The sequence below is a fragment of the Helianthus annuus genome, chromosome 6 (assembly GCF_002127325.2).
Source record: "Helianthus annuus cultivar XRQ/B chromosome 6, HanXRQr2.0-SUNRISE, whole genome shotgun sequence".
Taxonomy (NCBI): Eukaryota; Viridiplantae; Streptophyta; class Magnoliopsida; order Asterales; family Asteraceae; genus Helianthus; species Helianthus annuus.
The window spans coordinates 3,163,527-3,185,604 of record NC_035438.2 but is presented as its reverse complement, the minus strand read 5'-3'; the positions used below and the strand labels follow the sequence as shown (position 1 = coordinate 3,185,604).

Below are 22,078 nucleotides of genomic sequence, written 5' to 3'. Positions count from 1 at the left end.
AACCTATTCATTTAAAGACGGTGAGCAATAACAGATGTTCAGAACTTCTATTGTGTTAATCATTGACAAACCTTTGGAAACTGCTGTTGAGAATAACACATGTTCGCATCAGTAGCAACTCAACAGTCGTTACACAAAAACAGGAATTATTGAGCAATAACAGTTGAGCAATAACATATGTTCAGAACTGTTGAGCAGTGGTAAATCAACAACAGTAAAAAACCTCTTCATTTAAAGACGTTGAGCAATAACAGATGTTCAGAACTTCTATTTTGTTAATCATTGACAATTCTTTGGAAACTGCTGTTGAGAATAACAGATGTTCGCACCAGTAGCAACTCAACAGTCGTTACAAAAAAAAACAGGAATTAAGAGAATAGACAATACCTTTAAACAGTGAATGAATCTTTTGCCAAACAGATGTTTTAAAAACAGTTGTTTTCAACAGACTTTTAAAGATTTTTTGTCAATTTTTTTTCAAAATAGCTATTTTTATGAATGTTCAGAACTTCTATTGGGTTCATGGTTGACCTTTGACCTTTTCCTTTTTATATTCATTAAGTTTATTTTACAATATTTTTTTCCTTTAGAAACTGCTGTTGCGAATAACAGATGTTGGCAACAGTAGCAACTCAACAGTCCTTACAAAAAACAGAAATTATGAGAACAGATAATACCTTTAAACAGTGGATGCATCTTTTGCCAAACAGATGCTGGCAACAATAGCAACTCAACATTTACAATAGCAGGTATCAACACTAACAACTGTTGATGCTCAAATCAGTAAAAATAAAATTTACATATTACATATGACGATAGATCAACAATTATATTAAGAACTGAATAACGAAATTTATTAATCTTCAGCTCTTGAACAGTAGCCCTATCCTCATATACTTAATCCTCGACTTTCTTGATAAAGCGATACTTTAAATCATAAGAACCCACAGAAGGATATGATTACATTTTTAACTTGTATATTTCTTCAACTCTGATGTAAAAGAAGGATATAATGGTAGTAAAACGTATTGAAAAAGCTTCTGCACTGTTTTTGAATTTCGAAGTGCAGAAAGACATCACCAAAACACTTCTTCAGCTCTTCAGCTCTTGAACAGTAACCCTATCCTCGTATACTTGATCCTCAACTTGCTTGATAAACCGATACTTTAAATCATAAGAACCTACAGAAGGGTATATGTTATTTAACTTGTATATTTCTTCAAGTATATCATGTAAAAGAAGGATATAATAATCGTAGTAAAAAGTTAAATATCAATAAACCGAAAGAACAAAAATAAAATTACAAAAAAACAGATTCTCATAATTACCATTAACTTCTTCATTTATCATAAAGAAGTACTCCACTTTCTTCAAAAACAGTGCAGAAGAACTCCTCACTGCTTGCTCGGTAAAAAAAAGCTGAAATATATCAACACATTAAAATAAATATTATCAACATATATCAACAGTTTAAAAGAATTCACAAACCTAAAATAACCCGCAAAGCCAAGGTCAAAGGTGAGTGTGTGAAACAGAGCTTCCATGAAACAACGATGTTGGAACAATGATCTTGGAACAAAGAACTGTATATGAAAATTAACCGGCTCAATTATGAGAGATATGATCGCAAATATAAAGGAGACAGATAAATTGAAATTTGAATGTGGAGCCAAATTCATATGTAGATATGAGCGAGAAAGATTTGAATGTGGAGCCAGATAATTATATCTTATTTATAGGATTAGAATATTAGAATATATATGGTTTGAATTTTGAAATTTGAATGTGGAGCCAGAATTTTGAATTTTGATTAGAATATATAGGATTAGAATATATATCTGGAGCCATAATTTTGAATTTTGAATCTGGAGCCATAATTTTGAATCATCAGTGGTAATTTTGAATCATCAGAGGTTTGAAAAGGTTTGGAGATGGGCAGTGGTTTGATGGCAATGGTTTAATGGGCAGACCTTTGAAAAGGTGAAAGTGGGTCAACTTTGAATTTTAAAGTCTTTATATATTTGCCTTTATGATGTTATAATGACATAAGAAAAGCCTTGTTGGACATGCTCTCAGGCTGGCACATCAGCTTTTCTTATGTCACTTGAATTTCTCCTTTTATAGAAAGTATAGATGGATTAAAAAATAATATATATTTTTAATATTCTTCAAAAGTCTGGTGAAATTCTAGTATATTAAACTATTAAAGCGACCCAACTTGTAAAAAATAAACGAAAAAAATTAGTTGACTAATTTTTACATATTAAAGCCACCCAACTTGTAAAAACGATATGTTTTGAATTGCCATACAAAGTCCATATGGGTGTTTGCGTGTGTTCATGCATTGGAGAAAAAAAAAATCCTTGGTTGTATTAATTTGCATTTTGTTAAAATTTTACAATATACTTTATATCTACAAAAGTATTTTAAAATAATACAATTATCAACTACTAGATTCAGCGCCGACCATGAAATAGGTCTGGCCCTTTATTGGGCTAAATGGGCGGCAACTTCAATAGTGTCAGACAGCAGACAGCTGTCTGGCACTCCCCTATTGGCCCAACAAATTTACGATTTTATCCCCCTTTAAAATTACGATTTTGCCATTAGTTAAAAATTATGTTTTTGCCCTCACTTAAAAATAAATTTACGCTTATGCTCCCAGCTAAATATTTCAATTTTGCCCCCGGTTAAAAATTACGATTTTGCCCCGTTTCAATTTACAATTTTGCAATTAATTTTTTTCCCTTTAAAATACGACAGTTCAAAATTATGTTTTTACCCCCACTTAAAAATAAATTTACGCTTTTCCTCCCAGCTAAAAATTCCAATTTTGCCATCGGTTCAAAATTACGATTTTGCCCTGTATAAATTTATAGTTTTGCCATTAAATTTTTTTTTCACAACCAAGTTACGATTTTGCCCTCAACTTAAATTTACATTTTCTGCGTCGTTTTTGTTTGTTTTCCTGGTGACATTACAAGTTTGCCCCCAGTGTAAAATTAAAGTCGTGCCGGCAACATCCTGCCACTCCCCCGTTGGTCCATTTAGTTTACGATTTATCCCCGAATTAAAATTATGATTTGGCCCTCAGTTGAAAATTACGTTTTCCCATCGTTTTAGTTTTTTTACCAAAACTAAAAAGGTTTTTTGTTTTAATTGGTTTATTCGATTTAATTTTTTTTTTGTGTCAAGGAGTTGCCTAACACTAGCTCATTAGTCCTGAAAAATTACAGTTTTGCCCTGAGCCCAAAATTACGGTTTTATCATCGTTTTTGTTTTTTTCCTAGCAAAATTATAGTACTCTTTTTTTAATTGGTTGAGAATTATTCTGCCATCGCCCCGCAACGCGGGCGGGGCATCTACTAGTTTAAAATATATAGTTAATTATACAAAAAAAAATGATCCTTTTTTGAGAATTTAATGTTAAAATAGATGACAATGTGGAATGTTTGTGAAGTACGTAGATTTTGAGAGAAAAAATGTTGTTTTTGAAGGATAACTGGATAAATGAAAAAATGAAGTGTTCATTGAGTTGGCATGTTTAGACCATCGGGTATGGGTGTTGAAAAACAAGAAATTAACTCATATACTATGGTTGTTATGTTATAATTATTGATCAGTCATATGAGAATGGGCTTATAAAAGGTAACTGGGCTAAAGTGTTATATTTGCATGTTGGACTCAGTAGATTATATGGGATTTGTATGAGAATGGGCCCCGATCTGTTAGTTTAATGTTTTGTTTGTTAGTTTGTTATAACAGATGGAATGTTGTTAGAAGATCAAGGGTGTATTGTGTAATATCTGGATGGTTGCGATCATCATGTGCAGTTGATCTTGTTTTAGTTGATTGATTCGATTATGGGTCCAGTCTTGTTGGCTTTTCTGTATTCATTGTTCACCAGCTAAGTTTGGTCTGGTTGTTGTTGATCCAGTGTTGGATCTTGTTGTTGATCCAGTGTTTGATCTTGCAGTGATATTTCTATCAGTTGATCCTGTATTTTTGTATATTTTGATTTGAATCTTACATATGTAAGATTCAGGATTTGGGCCTAAAAGATATACTGGGCATTCGGGTTAGAAAATAGCCCGCCAACCCGACCTGTTTACTTGTTCACAGCATAATCTTCAATCCAAGGGTTCATTTGTTTTTCTTTTCTTGCTTTGATTATGTACATATAGCTGTTAGAGATGATCAAATATGAGGGGTGAGTATTGCAAGGGAATTGGAACACTTCATGAAATAATATGAGAATTCTTTAGTGTCTATGCTCAACCAATATGTAGAGGTGCACAAAATAACCGGTTAGTAAATGGTAAGCAGTTAAACCGGCTAATAACCGATCGAGGAGTAACTGATTAGTGGTTATTCAATTTTAACCGTAAGTTAGTAACCGGTTAAGATTTTTTTTAGAAATAAAATGTTATTTTTAACCTGTTAGTTAACCGAAAATAACCGGTTTTTAACCAAACCAGTTAAAGTAATAACTGGTTAAAGCAAAAATAAGAAAAATAACTGGTGACTAGGTTAACCGAACTGGTTAGAGAAAATGACCTGTTTGTGCATGTGTACCAACATGTATACTCTCTCATTCCAATGCTCCTTACCAAACGAAATCACGAATCAAACCTCCATAATGTACATGGTGGAACAAAAAATCAAATTGTAGGCTTAAATGATGTGTTCATCGATTGATCGAACATGTTAAACCAACATGGACAGGGAAACTTAAACACAAACTAGTTTTCGTGAGTTGAAACAAATACAACATGTTTAACCCATTTTTTTCATATAAGATTGTGATTTTACAACGAAAATTCAAATGTAAAAATATATAATTAAGTTTAAATAATGAAACCATGATGCTCACTTATATATGTTTTATTGTTTAAAATTTGACATAATACATTTAGCTATGTGTTTTCATAGTTTCAGTGGAGATATGAAATTCATGTTAGTTAATACGAGTCAGAAATTTACACCCATGATAAAATAAACGTAGCTAGGTTAAGGAGAGATAATTTATGAAACCGTACGTTGTGATGCATATATACCTCACTCACCATTCAATCAATATTCATTCAACTTTTTCATTCAACACAAAGTCATCTTCCCAACCCAATTCATACTGTATATACCACCATTGCTTCAGGTGTCAGTCATCAATGGCATGTATATATAAAATCATAGTTTCAATCGAGCAGCCCATGTGGTGTCTTAACTTAATAGCCTCATTCATCAATATAAATCTGAATCTGAATCTATTAAACTTTTTATTTAGTTATCTAGTATTAAAAATCCTTACCTTTAAACTGCCATTTTATTGAGAAGAGATGAACGTTGACTTATAACCATGATTATATGAGACATAAACTGCCAGTAGCCGCCATGAAGGAATTGAACCATGTGTGTGTACTCTATACACGTACAGATAATTATGAAGAGAATATGCCAATGTTTGAATTAGACAACTAGTATATTTTTAATGGTTTACTTGCCTATTATATAAAGAGACATCATATGTTACATTTTACATAACCAGATATGTCTTCCATGGCTACTCTACTTATTACTTTGGGTCTCCTTGCTTCGTTCCTAGATACAACAGGTTCATCTCTCTCTCTCTCTCTCCCTCTGTGTTCCTGAGTTTAATAAACGAAAGAAAAGAAGAGAAAATGAATTTAGGAGAGAAAAAGAAATGAGTAGCTACAGGAAAATTTTAATTTATTACTGTGTTCCCGAGTTCAAAAGAAAAAGTAAGGATTTTATATATTAAAAATCCTTACCTTTAAAATCTCTCCGATTTGAAAGGATTAAAAATGAAGAAAAAAGAGATAAGTTTTCCTTCAATTTCTCTTCTTTTTATTCCTTAAAAAAAATCTGAAACACGACCCTTTTTTTGAGATCCTTACAAGTCATTTATTTTCCTTTGTTAAATGAAACTCGGGAACACAACGTTAGCGTTTTCGTTTTTTTTAATTAAGGAAATAACTACATGGTCTTAGGGTCCGTTGACCTTTCATCGACAAAAAGTTCTTTCGATTGGGGTATTTATCGCGGTTTGTTTAGTACAATTTGATATTTAAATTGTCACGTTCAAGTAGTTGAAACCAATCGTAAAAAGGTACTAATTGTCACATTTGAAGAATCAAATATCATTGCTAGAGTAGTTGAAACCATTTTTCATTCATTATGTTATATAATGTAACATTTTTATAAAAACAACTGGCAAAACAAAAACATTAAATGACTTATATCGTTAATCTATCTATCTATGTAGAATCACAAATTGGAGTAAGTTATGGAATGTTTGGCAACAATCTTCCGTCAGAGACAGATGCCATAAGTTTATATAACTCAAACGACATTAGGATGATGCGACTTTATTTTCCTAACCAAGCCGCTCTACAAGCATTGAGGGGTTCCAACATTGAGGTTATGGTAGGCGTCCAGAATTCAGAGCTTTCATACGTTGCTGCAAGTCGCAACAATTCATTTGATTGGGTATGGAGAAACATTGTGACTTATTCTGATGTCAAGTTCCGTTACATATCAGTTGGAAATGAGGTTAACCCGTCTGATGGCACGTTGGCTCCGTTGGTGTATATTGCATTGACCAACATCCGTGAAGCAGTTGTGTTTTATGGCCTCGGGAATCAAATCAAAGTTTCAACTGCGATTGACACGACCTTGATCGGAGCCAATTATCCTCCGTCACAAGGTGCATTCAAGGCTGAAGTTAGGGCTTACATTGACCCGATCATCGCATTCCTAGTCGCGAACAATGCGCCATTGTTAGTCAATGTCTTTCCATATTTTAGGTATGTTTTTCTTCAAGATAATCATAAATATTCATAACTATATTGTTTATTGTGTGTTGAGTAAATACAAACACATAAAGGCCTATTGAATAATGGTTAAATTAGATTTTAAGTTCGTGTTATTTTTTGTTCCTTAGTTATGTGGACAATCCAGTAGACATATCGCTAGCGTATGCTACTTTTACTTCTCCTAGTATCGTAGTTCAAGACGGAGCACATGGATATCAAAACCTTTTTGACGCAATAGTAGATGTGGTGTACTCAGCATTAGAGAAAGCTGGGGGGCCTTGGGTAGAAATCGTGGTGTCTGAAACCGGATGGCCATCAGCTGGTGCATCTGCAGCAACATTTAATAATGCACGCACATACTTAAGAAATATGGTTGCACATGCGCGATGGGGCACGCCTAAGAGGCCAGGAAGAGCCATACAAACATACTTATTCTCCATGTTCGATGAGAACAATAAGGAACCTCAGATCGAGAAAAACTTTGGATTGTTTTATCCAAATCAAACAACAAAGTACAACCTTTGTTTCAATTGATCCAAAAAGGGTTCGAGTCGATTTCGAGTTGGTTTATCATGTTCTTGATGAACATAAACAGTACTTCGGAGGGTGAATTTGAACATTTTCCATGCTTAATGATGTATTTGTATTTTCTTATTTGAACATTTTCCATGCTTACTGATGTATTTGTATTTTCTTTTATGACTACAATAAATTTTACAATAAAAAGCCCAAACATTAGTGGGCATTGGGCTCATGAAAATATGAGAATGCTTATTTTAAGTATTGAATGACTTTTTTTGGTGTTTAGTTAGGATGGATAAAAAATGAAAAACCAATAATAACTGAAAAAATTAAACGGATATATAGTTTATTAAAAAATAATATATATTTTTAATATTCTTTAAAAGTCTGGGTAGAAATCGTGGTGTCCGAAACCGGATGGCCATCAGCTGGTGCATCTGCGGCAACATTTGATAATGCACGCACATACTTAACGTGTATAGTGTCTTTTTGTTGATAATGCACGCACATACTTAACGTGTATAGTGTCTTTTTGACGCAATAGTAGATGTGGTGCACATGTGCGATGGGCACGCCTAAAATGTAAATTAATGGTTGAGATAAAAAAAGGGCTTAAAATATAAATTATGTTTTAGTTTTTCTTTTTGACTAATTTAGCTAAATTAGGGTAATAGTGTCTTTTTGTTTAAATGAAAAAACGGTCATCAACCTCAATGCAAATGCAAGTTTCCCCCGCCTTTCTTAAACGTCAGTAACCTTTTATACGTAACTTTTTAAAACATTGGATTGTTTTATCCAAACTAAACAACAAAGTATAACCTCTATTTCAATTCGATCCAAAAAGGATTAGGGTCGATTTAGAGTTGGTTTATCATGTTCTTGATGAACATAAAGCGTATTTTTCTGGAGGGTGAATTTGAAAATATTCCATGCTTAATGTATTTGTATTCTCTTGTGATCCTGGTTTAATAATACATATAGTTTGTAAATGTTTATTGTTTTTTTTTTTTTTTTTGAATGGCTAATGTTACTCTCCCAAACTTCTATATTTACAAATACATCACTCTTGTTTCGGACTGAACCCAAGACCTCCTACTAAGAGTAGGCTTGTAAATGAACTGAACGAACACGAACGAGGGATGTTCATGTTCGTTCATTTACTTTTAACCGAACAAAGGATCGGACACGAACATTTAAATTAACGGATTTTCTTGTTCGTGGTCGTTCGTTAAGAAAATGAACATGTCCATGTTCGTTTATGTTCGTTCGCTAAAAGTATAAACGAACAGTTCACGAACATAAACGCACACAAACACACATGATTGAACATAAAATAACATAACAATATTATAACGAACATAATTGAACAAGGCTTTGAATTGTATAGCAATAGTAGATGAGAAGAAGAACCTTAATTCACGTTTCATATGATAGAAAAGATTACTTTTAAATTAGAAAATATAAATCAAATATAGTAATACCATATAAAAGAAAGTTGTGAAATCGGAAAGTCAAAGTAGCTAAGGGGTGATAAAGAAAATTAAGTAGATTTTTAGATTTAATTAGTAATAACTACATTTAAAAGATGAACATAAAGATAAACAAATGGATATAAATGAACACGAACGAATGAATTTAAATGAACGGACATAAACGAACGTACATGAACGAATATAAACGAACGTAAATGAACGAACATAAACTACCGTTGATGAACGTAGATGAACAAACGAGACATTGTTCATGTTTGTTCGTTTATTTAAATTGTTCATGTTCGTTCATTTATTAAATAAACGAACATGAATGAATTTCCTGCCGAACGATTCATGAACGGTTCACTGAACGTTCGGTCCGTTTACAAGCCTAACTAAGAGGCAAGAGCCTCTACCGTGATCTAGCCCCACTTGGCTTTAATGTTTATAGTTGGACTGCAAAAAATAAAAATAAAAACCCCAAACATTAGTGGGCATTGGGCTCATGAAAATATGAGAATGCTTATTTTAAGTATTGAGTGACCTTTTTAGTGTTTAGTTAGGATGGATAAAAAATGAAAAACTAGTTGACTAGTTTTTACATATTAAAGCCACCCAACTTGTCAAAAACGATATGTTTTGAATTGCCATACAAAGACACATATGTTCGTGCATTGGAGAAAAAAAAATTCTTGGTTGTATTAATTTGCATTTTGTTAACATTTTACAATATACTTTATATTTACAAAAGTATTTTAAACTAAGAGAAAAGATCAAATAGGAAGTTAATTTTGGTTAGAAAGGATAGGAAGCCATAGGATTATGACATGTGTCAACATTTAAAATAAAGAAAAATGGTATTTTAGTCAATCCAACTCCTTCTTCTTCTTTTTTCAAAACCCAGTAACTTCAAAACCCACCATTTTCAAAACCCACCATCTTCAACCATTTCTTCACTTTCTATCTCAATAATCACTACATTATAGTGCGATTTTCATCACCAATCAATGATTCAAACCCCGATCAACGTGTTCTTCAGCTTTTTTTTTGAAGAAAACCCAGTTTAATTTCATAAAAAAAATCTCGTTTTTCCGGTGATTTTGGAGATAATCACTTGATTCGTTCGATTCGAACGTTGATAAGTGTTTCTATCATTCAAATGTCGTCAATTGATGAAGAAATCGGCTTCGATCCATGTAAGAAATTCTTTAATTTCATTTTCACGATCTGGGTTTTTTATTTAGACATTTCGTTTTACGATCTTGGCGGGGGTCCGGGGGCGGCAGCCCCTGGTAGCGGGGTCCCAGGGGCGGCAGCCCCTGGCGGGGTCCAAGAGGCAGAGCCCCTGGCTGGAGTTGAGCTCATTTCGAAGACAGTAATTCGTAGACAATTCAGACAGTTCACAGTGACAGACAATTTTATGTGTCCACTGCGTTTTAGAAATAAGAGAGTTATATGTGTGGTTTCTGGCTATTGCGTTTTAGAAAAAAACACATTTTTAAGTGTTTTTAGTCATTGCGTTTTAGGTAAAACACATTTTTTAGGTGTTTTCAGTCCATTGCGTTTTAGAATGGGTCATTTTTAAGTGTTTTCTGGCCATTACGTTTTACAAATAAGATATTTCTTTGTGTTTTTGGTGCATTGCGTTTTAGGTAAAACACTTTTTTATGTGTTTTCAGTCCATTGCGTTTTAGAAAACAGACATTTTAAGTGTTTTCTGGCCATTGCGTTTTACAAATAAGACATTTCTTTGTGTTTTTGGTGCATTGCGTTTTAGGTAAAACACTTTTTTATGTGTTTTTGGTGCATTGCGTTTTAGGTAAAACACATTTTTACGTGTTTTCTGGCCATTGCGTTTTACAAATAAGTCATTTCTTTGTGTTTTTGGTGCATTGCGTTTTAGAAAAATGTCATTTTTTAGGTTTTTTTTCATTGCGTTTTACGTAACTGGTGGTTTTTCTATTGCGTTTTACGCAACTGGGTTTTAAATTTTTTTTAAATATAGCAATAGTATACTCGTTTTAAAGATAAAAAACGCTCGTTTTTTGGTGCAATTTTTATAAAAAATAATGTCGTATGAAAGAGTTATTAACGTTTAAAAAATGAGGGGGAATTGGAGGAGATCACTTCCTAGCCTTCCTAGCCTCTTTTCTTCCTTTCAATTTCCCTGATTTAATCTTAGCCCTTGATTAACTTAATGGATGGTCAAGATCACTTTCTAGTCAAATAAACTTCCTATTGTATCTCCACCCTTTAAACTAATACAATTTACAATAAATAGTTAATTATACAAAAAAATGATCCTTTTTGAGAATTTAATGTTAAAATAGATGACAATGTTGAATGTTTGTGAAGTAAGTAGATTTTGAGAGAAAATTGATGTTTTTGAAGGATAAGCGAAAAATTGAAGTGTTCATGAGTTGGCATGTTCATTAAGTCACAAAGTAGAACACCATGCCGCCCTTGGTGTGGCCACAACATTGTGATGGCGTCAAGAACTCACCAGCACTCGGAAGCAAAAAGGTAATGATTTATGTGGAAATCAAGTGGGAATAATGTGACGTCTACATGGTAATTTCAACTTGACCAAACCTCTCTCGTATGTGGAAACCAAGTGGGAACTACACCAGAAAGTAAAACCAAACCTTCCTCATATGTGGAAACCAAGTGGAAATAATGTGGCGTCTACATGGCAATTTCAACTTGACCATACCACATGGTCTTTACGGGTGTTATGCTCTTAATATTTGACACACTTATTATTTATAACTATGTTAAAAATTCTAGACAAAAAAGTACATGTTTTGGGTCCACTCAACATGTATTAGCCATTAAAAATATGTGTATAAAATGTACTTCTCATACTATCAGTATTGTCTGCTTTGTCTATATGGAGCACGAAATTGGTTTTGATCGCCCTAGTGGGTTTCTCAAGAGGTCACACATCTTGATGCTATTCCAAATGATCACACTTAACTGCGTAGATTTGATACGATTAACATTCATTATACTATAAATGAGTTGGTAATCACTTATGAACAGGGCCGTCTCCGAAAATCCAAAAAAAAATTGGGCCCTGTTCGAGATAAAAAATTTGGGCCCTATTCGCAAATCTTCATATAACATAAACTCATCAATTATTCAATTATATAACCAAAAATTCATAATACTACGATAATTGTTATGAAATTGATAAAACAAATTAACAAAAATAGTATAGCAAAAATTATCAAAGTATCGGACTTACTTGCTAAGCAAACAGTGTGGTTCTCCTAGCGTTTTTTGAAGCAAAGCTCTCGATCAACTCATTCAATCACATTTATCTAAATAAAGTTAAACAATAGTAAACTACTAATTACTAAATTAGAAATCATTCAATCATTCAAGATTTCAATCATTCATTATTCTTATTCATAACACTATTTAGTAAACAGACAAATAATTCAATATTTCAATCATTCATTATTCATTATTATGAATGCTTTTCGACAAACAAAAGCGAATGTAAATCAACAAACAAAACTCAAAAGACAACAAACAAAATAACAAATATGAAATACCTCTCGGCCTCTCCTGAAATCTGAATCGCGAATCTGATTGCGGATGTCCGGTGGCCACAGGTTCAGCGTTTGACTTTGATGACTGAGGATTTGAACAGAATTCCTGCGGGCTGCGGCGTTTGAGAATTTGATCAGCAGATCAGAAATCCTGCGGATGTCCGGTTGCTACAAACAAAACTCAAGACAAAAGAAAACAAGCAATAGGGTTTTTGACAAAGTTTGGGCCTGTAAAACAATTTGGGCTAATATATAAAGAAAACATAAAAAAATTTTGGGCCCTTTCATTGTTTGGGCCCTGTTCTCAGGCTCACCCTGAACATGCTTATAACCGGGCCTGCTTATGAACCCATCATCTTTGTTGTCTACGATCATGTGGGATTTTCATAGAGTGTTACAATCATTCCAATATGGGCTAATTGTCCTTATTAGTTTTGTCCCACCATCCTTTTCATGTATATAGGATTTGCCTAAGGTGTCCACATGAACACCCCAGGGGACTCATCATCCTTGATAAGGTTTGCCCCCACCAAATGGAATGAGCCAGAAGTGACTCTAATACTATTTGTAACATCCAGTCTTTCGTACCACCAATATTAGTTCGCTTTGCTTACATGGGTCTCACGGAATTTTTTGTTGTTATCCCTGAGGAATACTTCCCACAAAGTCACTCATCGTGATACTATTTCCACCTGGGCATGCTTAATAGTGGAGTTCGAAGGGATCCACAATCATTGTGCCCAAAGCGCGCTTGTGATATTTGAGGTCTGATAATATCTTTCATGTCCACAACCAATATGATATTTGTCTAAGATGTTACATCTCCCAACATATATTAAGTTGATTTGTGATGTTGGGTAAGAATTTGACTTATTAATATAGTTCCTTTTGGTACTTGCGATAAGTTAAATGTTTTTAATGTAGATTGAGGCTATTGGAAAGATAGAAACGGGTGGCTTCAATTCATCATTAGCTATCACCATCATCCACCCAAAATAAAAGATAAAAACTACAAGTAGGCAATAAGCCACCATGAAAAAACCATCTTGTACACGCATGCTTAATATATTCAGTTGATAAAGAGAATATGCTCTATCTAAACTCGTTGATTTTCAGTAAAATCTTAGTTTTTTTTTTTATTAAAAAAAAACATGAGTTTGACCTTTTAGCTGTAGTCGGTAGAAAATAAAACTTTATTATGATCTTCAGATCTCTAGTTATAGTTGGTAGAGCCAGGGGCGCAGGATCATAGGGGCGGGGCCCCCTCCCGAATTTTTCGCCCAGTAGTGTTATATATGTAGTTTTCGTATAGGAATTTTTGGGTATATACATTTTCGACCCCTCCCCCCCCCCCCCCCGCCGTTTTCGACGGCAAGCTTCGCCACTGGGTAGAGCAAAAAACTTCATAATAACCCTCCAACCAACAAGTTTTGGTTCCACTTAGTTTTTGTCTTAGAAACGTAAAGCACAATTCATATAATGATTCATGCATATGTCCCATTATTATATATAGGATAAGATCCATTTATTCATTTGTTTGTTTGTTATAACATTAGCAGTTCCAATGGTTTTTCCCATTTCTAAAGTTCCACTTGCTCAATATCTTGTTTTGACATTATTAGCCGCCTAAATATTTATATAATTTTATGGTTTTCTTGCTCATTATATAAAGGGGCATATGTTACATAACCAAACATGTCTTCCATGGCTTCTCTACTTGTTATTTTTGGTCTTCTTGCCACATTAATCCTAGATACAGCAGGTTCATTTCAATCTCTTTGTCGTTTTTGGATAATTTGCTTTTAAAATCTTAACTTGATGTACACAATGGCGGACCCGAGAATTATTTGTTAAAGGTGCAAATGGGGGGTTCAACCATATTTTCAAGGGGGCGGTCGTTTTTTTTGCCCTAAACACACACTATTTTTTTTTCAAAGAGTTGCGCCCGCCCGCCCATTAAGACACATAGGTCCGCCCCTGGAAGTACATGGTCTAAGATGCCGTTCGCCTACTTATAGTAATTGAGTATCCACCGACGTTTTCTTGTGATAGGATAATTTGCTTTTAAAATCTTAACTTCATGTATGGCGGACCCGAGAATTATTTGTTAAAGGTGCAAATGAGGGGTTCAACCATATTTTCAAGGGGGCGGTCGTTTTTTTTGCCCTAAACACACACTAATTTTTTTTCAAAGAGTTGCGCCCGCCGCCCATTAAGACACATAGGTCCGCCCCTGGAAGTACATGGTCTAAGATGCCGTTCGCCTACATATAGTAATTGAGTATCCACCGACGTTTTCTTGTGATATAATCCTTCATTTGTAACCGTTATAATAGTTAAGCAAATTAAAAAAAAATATGGTAATGTAGCTATGTAATTGTTAAAGAGAGTAATGTGTTTAAATTTTATAAAAGCTTTATAGTTTTAAAGTCTCGTATTTTTAAAAGCACAACTCACAAAATAAAAACGTTAAATGATCTAAAATGAATGAAGACCGTTATTCTATGCAGAATCACAAGTTGGAGTATGTTATGGAATGCTTGGAAACAATCTTCCATCCGCGGCACAAGTCATAAGTTTATACAACTCAAACAACATAAAGCGAATGCGACTCTATGATCCTAACCAAGCCGCTCTACAAGCATTGAGTGGTACCGATATTGAGGTGATGGTAGGGATCCCAAATTCGGATCTTCAATACGTTGCTGCGAGTCGTGACAATTCATTTGATTGGGTATGGAGAAACATCATGAGTTATCCGGATGTCAAATTTCGTTACATAGCAGTTGGTAACGAGGTTAAGCCATCTGATGGCACATTGGCTCCATTGGTTCATCCGGCTTTGACCAACATCCGGGAAGTTGTCTCGTTTTATGGCCTCAAGGATCAAATCAAAGTTTCAACTTCGATCGACACATCTATGATTGGAGTTAGTTATCCTCCGTCACAAGGTGCATTCAGGGATGATGCCCGTGCGTACATAGACCCGATCATCGGGTTCCTAGTTGCCATCGATGCACCATTGTTGGTAAATATCTATCCATATTTCAGGTATATCCATATACTAATAAATAAAAATAAAGTATACTTGTTAAGTTTTCATGCTTCTATCCTAGTTTAAGGCCTATTTATTCCATCTAAAAATTGGACATGTGCCATTCTTTTATTCCATTTAGATGAGAGAAAAAAATTTCCTTTTATTCTATTTACTGATCTAGTCAGCACTTTTATGATTAAACTTAAATTTAACTTAATAACAATTATTATTTTTTTAATTTTTTATTATCTAAATAAATTTCTTTAACTATTTAACTTAAATATTTTCCTAGTTTCATATGTCAGTTTTTATTCTCTTATTATTCTAGTAATTTTTTTAAATATTTATAGCAACCGGTATATCACAACTTTATATTTCGGGTTCTCTCTTCCAATGACAACACCGCGATGGATCAACCGTCTGTCCGCGACTAAGCGCTGAAGAATCCTAGTAGTTTTTCATCCAAATTTATCATAGTTTATAACAACTATACCATTTTTATATAATTATTTGACGTGTTACATACAGTATGGGGATCATAGTTTATAACAACTATACCATTTTTATATAATTATTCGACACATACAGTACGGGCCTAAAATGGTGGCCCACTCCTTGTTTGGCATAAAAAGATATAACTAACTAAAGTCAAAATTGAGAATGTTGAATGTGATTGTGACTATAACTTAGGTAAATATACTACTATATGAAATTATATTGAATAATTAATTTACATTTAAGTCCCTTTTGTTTCTTTTTCCTTAGTTACACAGGAAATCCGACACAGATATCACTAGCCTATGCAACATTTACTTCTCCTGGAACCGTAGTACAAGATGGAGCAAATGGATACCAAAACCTTTTTGACGCGATAGTAGATGCGATGTACTCCGCGTTAGAGAGGGCCGGAGGGTCCTCGGTGGAAATTGTGATATCGGAAACCGGATGGCCATCAGCGGGTGCATTTGCAGCGACATTTGACAATGCACGCACATACTACACAAATATGGTTGCACACGCGCCAAAGGGTACACCTAAGAGGCCGGGAAGAGCCATAGAGACATACTTGTTTGCCATGTTTGACGAGAACAATAAGGAACCTGAACTCGAGAAAAACTTTGGAGTGTTTTATCCAAACCAGCAAGCAAAGTATAACCTCAATTTTAACTCGATTCAAAAAGGGTTCGAGGCAATCTAGAGTTGGTTTATTGTATTCTTGATGAACGTAAAGCGTATTTTGGAGGGTGACTATGAAATATTTCATCCTTCATGTATTTTGTATTTTCTTGTGATCTTGGTTCAATAATACCTATAGTTTGTAAATGTTTTCGTGTCTTATCCTCTTTAATGTTCGTAGATCAAACTAGAAAGGCCCAAACAATGGTGAAATATTGGGGCCATGTTATCACAATTTGCCATTTTCATTTTAGAGTTAATTACTGTTTTCGTCTCTGTGGTTTGTCAAAAATCACTATTTCAGTCCATTAGTTTAAAAATTGTGATTTCAGTCCCTGTGGTTTCACTTTCGTAACCATTTCAGTCCCTGTACTAACAGAATAAATGGATTGAAATGGTTACGAAAGTGAAACCACAAGGACTGAAATGGTTACGAAAGTGAAACCACGGGGACTGAAATCGCATTTTTTAAACTAATGGACTTAAATAGTAATTTTAGACAAACCATAAAGACGAAAACAGTAATTAACTCTTCATTTTAAGTATCGAGTGACTTGGTAGTATTTGCCATTTGGTTAGGATATGGTGAAAATCGAAAAACCTAAAAGTTGAAAATTTAAACGGATAATACTATATATAAAAGTAATATGCTAAAAGTCTTGCAAAAATTTAATATATTAAAGCCACCCAACTTGTAAAAAAATACACAAGAAAAATACATTAAACTAATTATTATTATTATTATTATTATTATTATTATTATTATATTAAAGTGTCTATTGTCTAAACTACAGGTACTTTTGGTTTTGTAAAAATAACTAGTTGTTAGCCCTGTCCACGTTGCGGGGCGATGGCCGAATAATTCTTAATCAATTAAAAAAACACTATTATAGTTTGGTTAGGAAAAAAAAAACTAAAACGATGACAAGGCCGTAGTTCTGAGCTCAGGGCAAAACTGTAGTTTGTCAGGATTAATAAGCGAGTGTTAGACAGCTCATTGACATGTAAAAAAATTAAATCCAGTCAACCAATTAAAAAAAACACTTTTATAGTTTTGCTAAAAAACTAAAACAATAGCAATACTGTAATTTGAACTGAGAGCAAAGTTGTATTTGTTGACTTGGGTAAAATCGTAATTTGCTAAAAGTTAAAATGATGGTAATACCATAAATTTAAACCAGAGACAAAATCGTAATATAATTTTGCATTAAGGACAAAATCGTAATTTTAAGCTGGGGACAAAACTATATTTTTAATTTGAACTGAGGGCAAAATCGTAATTTTGAATGAGAGGGGGGGCAAAAAATACTTTTTTTTGAACCAGACAATAACATAATTTTAAACTGGGGCGAAATCATAATTTTTGAAACGGGGCGAAAATGCAAAATCGTCAGTTTTAGTTTGGGAGAAAAGCAAAAATTTATTTTGAACTGAGGCCAAAAATATAATTGTAATATGGGGATAAAATCATAATTTTGAACCGAGTGCAAAATCGTAATTGTGTGCGAGGGACAAAAACATAATTTTATTTTGAAGCGGGGGCAAAACCAGAAAAATATTTTAAATTAAAGACGAAACCGTAATTAATTTAAAACGAATATAAAACAATAAAATGGTTGTCCAATGAGGGAGTGTCAGGCAGCTGCCTTACACTATTCCCCCGTTTGGGTTTTGTATGTATAGGAAATGGGGTTTTACTTAAGTTTGGTCAAAAGAGGATGACACCGTTTTTCTAAACAGTTTTAATTCTAATTTACTAAATTATAAAAAAATAGAAGTGAGAGCATTCACATCCATTCCATCAATTTTCCATCCTAAATTATTAGGCTTGTAAATGAACTAAACGAACACAAACGAGTCATGTTCATGTTCGCTCATTTACCTTTAACCGAACAAACGATCGGACACGAACATTTAAATGAACGGATTTTCTTGTTCGCGTTCGTTCGTTAAGAAAATGAACATGTTCATGTTCGTTTATGTTTGTTCGCTAAAAGTATAAACGAACGGTTCACGAACATAAACGCACACAAACACACATAATTGAACATAAAATAACATAACAAATCATAACGAACATAATTGAACAAGGCTTTGAATTGTAAATAGTAGAGGAGAAGAAGAACCTAAATATATGTGAACCTTAATTCACGTTTCATACGATAGAAAATATTGCTTTTAAATTGGAAAATATATATCGAATATATTAATACCATATAAAAGAAAGTTTTAAAATCGGAAAGTCAAAGCTAGTTATGAGATGATAAAGAAAATTAAATAGATTTTTAAACTTAATTAGTAATAACTAATAAAAGATGAACATAAACAAATAGATATGAATGATCACGAATGAACGAATTTAAATAAATGGACATAAACAAACGTAAATAAACGAACATAAACGATCGTTCATGAACGTAAATGAACAAACGGGACATTGTTCATGTTCGTTCGTTTATTTAAATGAACAAAAAAATTTGTTCATGTTTGTTCATTCATTAAATAAACGAACATGAACGAATTTCCTGTCGAACGATTCATGAACGGTTCACTGAACGTTCGGTTCGTTTACAAGCCTATAAATTATACTAAAATACACTACATCTTCTCTCTACTTTTCAATTAAATAATATTTTTTATACTTTTATCATTACCTTTTCTCTCTCATTTACTCACAATTACTTTCAAAATATATTAAAAAATTATAGGGGGTGAACGGTGTCCCCTCAAACATACAGATGAACAGTAACATTTTCTCTCTCCTCCACTCACAACCAATTTTTATACTATTTATATTATAAAAACTCCACTCACAGATTTTAGTGGGTTGGATGTGAATGCTCAACACGTCATCATTTAAAAAAAATTATCGCAACTAGATCCATTTCAAACAAGTTTAGACTCTAGAGACTTTAGTATACTATAACAACCCTCGGTAAAACCGACACCCTCATAATATTTCTAACACCCTAATATATTTTAAATATCTCAATGTGTCTTTATATGTGCCCCGTATGTGAAAACCGAGCCCAAAATACAAAATAACATATAATATAAATAAAAACAATAAAAAACTAAGTTGAGGCGGGCCGCATGGAACCTCACCTCAACTTAACGCGGGCCGCGCGAAAGAATAACCAAATTTCGTTTAAATCCTTAGTTCATGCGGGCCGCGTAGAGATGCATCCAAGTTAATGCGGGCCGCGAGCGACCTGATTTGTGGCACGACCCTGAGATGCCACGTGTCATAACACGCGTTGAACCTAGATGGTGACCCGGATCAGCTAGCCTAGACCCCTATGCCATGCGGGCCGCGTAAGGCCCGGGCCGCGAGAAAGTCCAATTACAGCCCTATATAAGAAGGCAACGGGCTTTCAGTTTCCGTCGTTCACATTCTCAATCTCAAATCACAATTTCTGTAGAGAGTTATTATAGCCGGGCATTATACCCCCTAAAATAGCGAGGTTCTGCTACGATGTAAGTATTGTAACCCCTGGAGACGTATTAGATACGCTGCCCGATTGATCTAGGGTTCCGTAACGGCTGTCGTGGTTCTGCCCGACGTAGTCGTTGGAATGCCGTCTCGGGGAGGGTATTACTAATGTTAAAATGGGTTATTATACTAACACACGTGCATTTGTGTAAATTATAGATATTCACCAGGAAACCCTAAAGAATAACCTAAAACAACAATGTGAGTAATCTCCTTTTTGTTAACTGTTTTTACAAAACCTTAAATACCTTTTCATGCGAATGACAGTTATTGAGTATTTGTAAGAATACAATTATCGTGGGTATGTTGGGGTTTTGTATACAAAATTGGTTACAACCTGGTTAAGGAGTAACATTTCCACAAGTCGGGTTCGACAGTACCAACGGGTGATAATTGATATAACTTGGAAACAAATGTAATTGCGGGATCGCCCTCAATACTGTTCACTGTGAATTTTATTTAAACCTGATTAAACTGGGATTCACTCACCAGTATTTCTCACTGACAAAATGTTTTTAAAACGCGTTTCAGGTAACAAAATGTGAAAGCCAAATAGAAGCCAGCTGGACAGCACTGGAGGCTTGGAAAAGTGGCAATAAAGTTACCTAAAAATAAAACAGATGTTTTTATTAAATAAATATGATTTATTCCTATGGAATGTGTGTATTGAAAACTTGGGTTTTACCCATATGTTTAATGTTATAAAACATGGTGGTTTACTCTGATTAAATATTTCCTAACTACGGTCCTGATGAAAATTTCCGCTGCCAAATTGGATAAATAAATGTGATACCACCGAAACTGGCTCACGACCGCCCGTCCCCAGGAACTAGGGACCGGGGGTTGTGACATATACAAAAGACAAAAATGTCCGGACAATCTCCATGGTTTATTGAAATGTCACTTAGGGGCTGTTTGGTAGCCTCTGAATGGTCATTAAGAGGCTATCTCTTAATGGAACCATTAAGAATTTTACCAATGAGAAGATAGAAGAATGTGACATGTGATGATTTACCATTCAGAGGTTACCTCTTAACCATTCAAACTTGAGTTTACCTCTTATTCATTTAGAGGTTTTAACCCATTAAAAGATAGCATCTGAATGGTCATTAAGAGGCTATCAATCAGCCCCTTAGAGTCTTATTTTTTTCTCATGTTATTAACATGTCTCATATGTATTAAGAAGTGAAAAAATTGAATATTTTAAAACCAAAGTTAAATATCAGAAAGGTGGATTAAAAAAGTTCGGAAAATAAAGAAAATTACAAATATATTATTTTCTTTAAAAACTATAGGTAAGTCAAGCATTACCTTTTTATCATAGATTAATATATCGTTTTGTTCTACAAATATGTTTTTTTATCGTTCTACAAATATTATAAGGCCTTGGGGTGTACCTTAACATCTATGGTGTTAACGATGACATGGCACCTAAGTGATGTTAAGAAGAGTTAAAGTATACCACAAGGCCTAACGGATTTAAACCAACAAAAGTTTCCATTGGTAAATTATATAGATACTTATGTATGGAAATATTTAATATAACGATTTTTCTAAACAATAGTTCTAACATATACTTTCTTATTGGCTAACTCTTTTTGAATTACAAGACTGTGTGGTGTGGGAGCAGGGACATCATCAGAGAGCTAGACAACATCGACTGAAGTGATGTGGATGTTAGAGGAAACATGACCACACCCAATAGTCTTATTAATTTACCGCTTTTTCGCAAAAGAAAATCCTTATAAAACAAATTCCATTAGATAAAAATTAGGTTTATTAATAATGTTAATTGTTACACATTTAATTTGGCGTTTAAATAGTTACAATAAAAATTAGAGTTGATTACATAGTTAATCCCTGTGGTTTGTACAAAGTAACATACTTAGGTACTAATAGTTTAAAATCACATTCTAAGGTATTAACTTTTTATTTTGTAACGCTTGGAGGTATTAACTTCTAGGGTATTAACATAGTTAGTCCATGTG

The 22,078-nt window shown here is 33.8% G+C and overlaps 2 protein-coding genes across 2 annotated transcripts; both read left to right on the top strand.

Moving 5' to 3' along the window:
• The first annotated feature begins 6,291 nt into the window (after nt 1-6,291).
• Nucleotides 6,292-7,613, top strand: LOC110864378 (lichenase). Its single transcript, XM_022113427.2, has 2 exons — nt 6,292-6,824; nt 6,962-7,613. Exons 1-2 carry the CDS (start codon nt 6,310-6,312, stop codon nt 7,365-7,367), a joined length of 921 nt encoding a protein of 306 aa, XP_021969119.2. The 5' UTR covers nt 6,292-6,309; the 3' UTR covers nt 7,368-7,613.
• A 6,386-nt stretch (nt 7,614-13,999) lies between these two features.
• On the top strand, nt 14,000-16,746 carry LOC110864377 (lichenase). Its single transcript, XM_022113426.2, has 3 exons — nt 14,000-14,146; nt 14,895-15,435; nt 16,187-16,746. Exons 1-3 carry the CDS (start codon nt 14,080-14,082, stop codon nt 16,617-16,619), a joined length of 1,041 nt encoding a protein of 346 aa, XP_021969118.1. The 5' UTR covers nt 14,000-14,079; the 3' UTR covers nt 16,620-16,746.
• Nucleotides 16,747-22,078: the final 5,332 nt, after the last annotated feature.

Excerpts from the sequence above, each read along its gene's own strand:
- LOC110864377 (XM_022113426.2), top strand. The coding sequence starts at position 14,080 with ATGTCTTCCATGGCTTCTCTACTTGTTATTTTTGGTCTTCTTGCCACA. Across the intron at positions 14,147-14,894 it reads ATTAATCCTAGATACAGCAG|AATCACAAGTTGGAGTATGT; the intron begins GTTCATTTCAAT and ends TATTCTATGCAG. Across the intron at positions 15,436-16,186 it reads AATATCTATCCATATTTCAG|TTACACAGGAAATCCGACAC; the intron begins GTATATCCATAT and ends CTTTTTCCTTAG.
- LOC110864378 (XM_022113427.2), top strand. The coding sequence starts at position 6,310 with ATGTTTGGCAACAATCTTCCGTCAGAGACAGATGCCATAAGTTTATAT. Across the intron at positions 6,825-6,961 it reads AATGTCTTTCCATATTTTAG|TTATGTGGACAATCCAGTAG; the intron begins GTATGTTTTTCT and ends TTTGTTCCTTAG.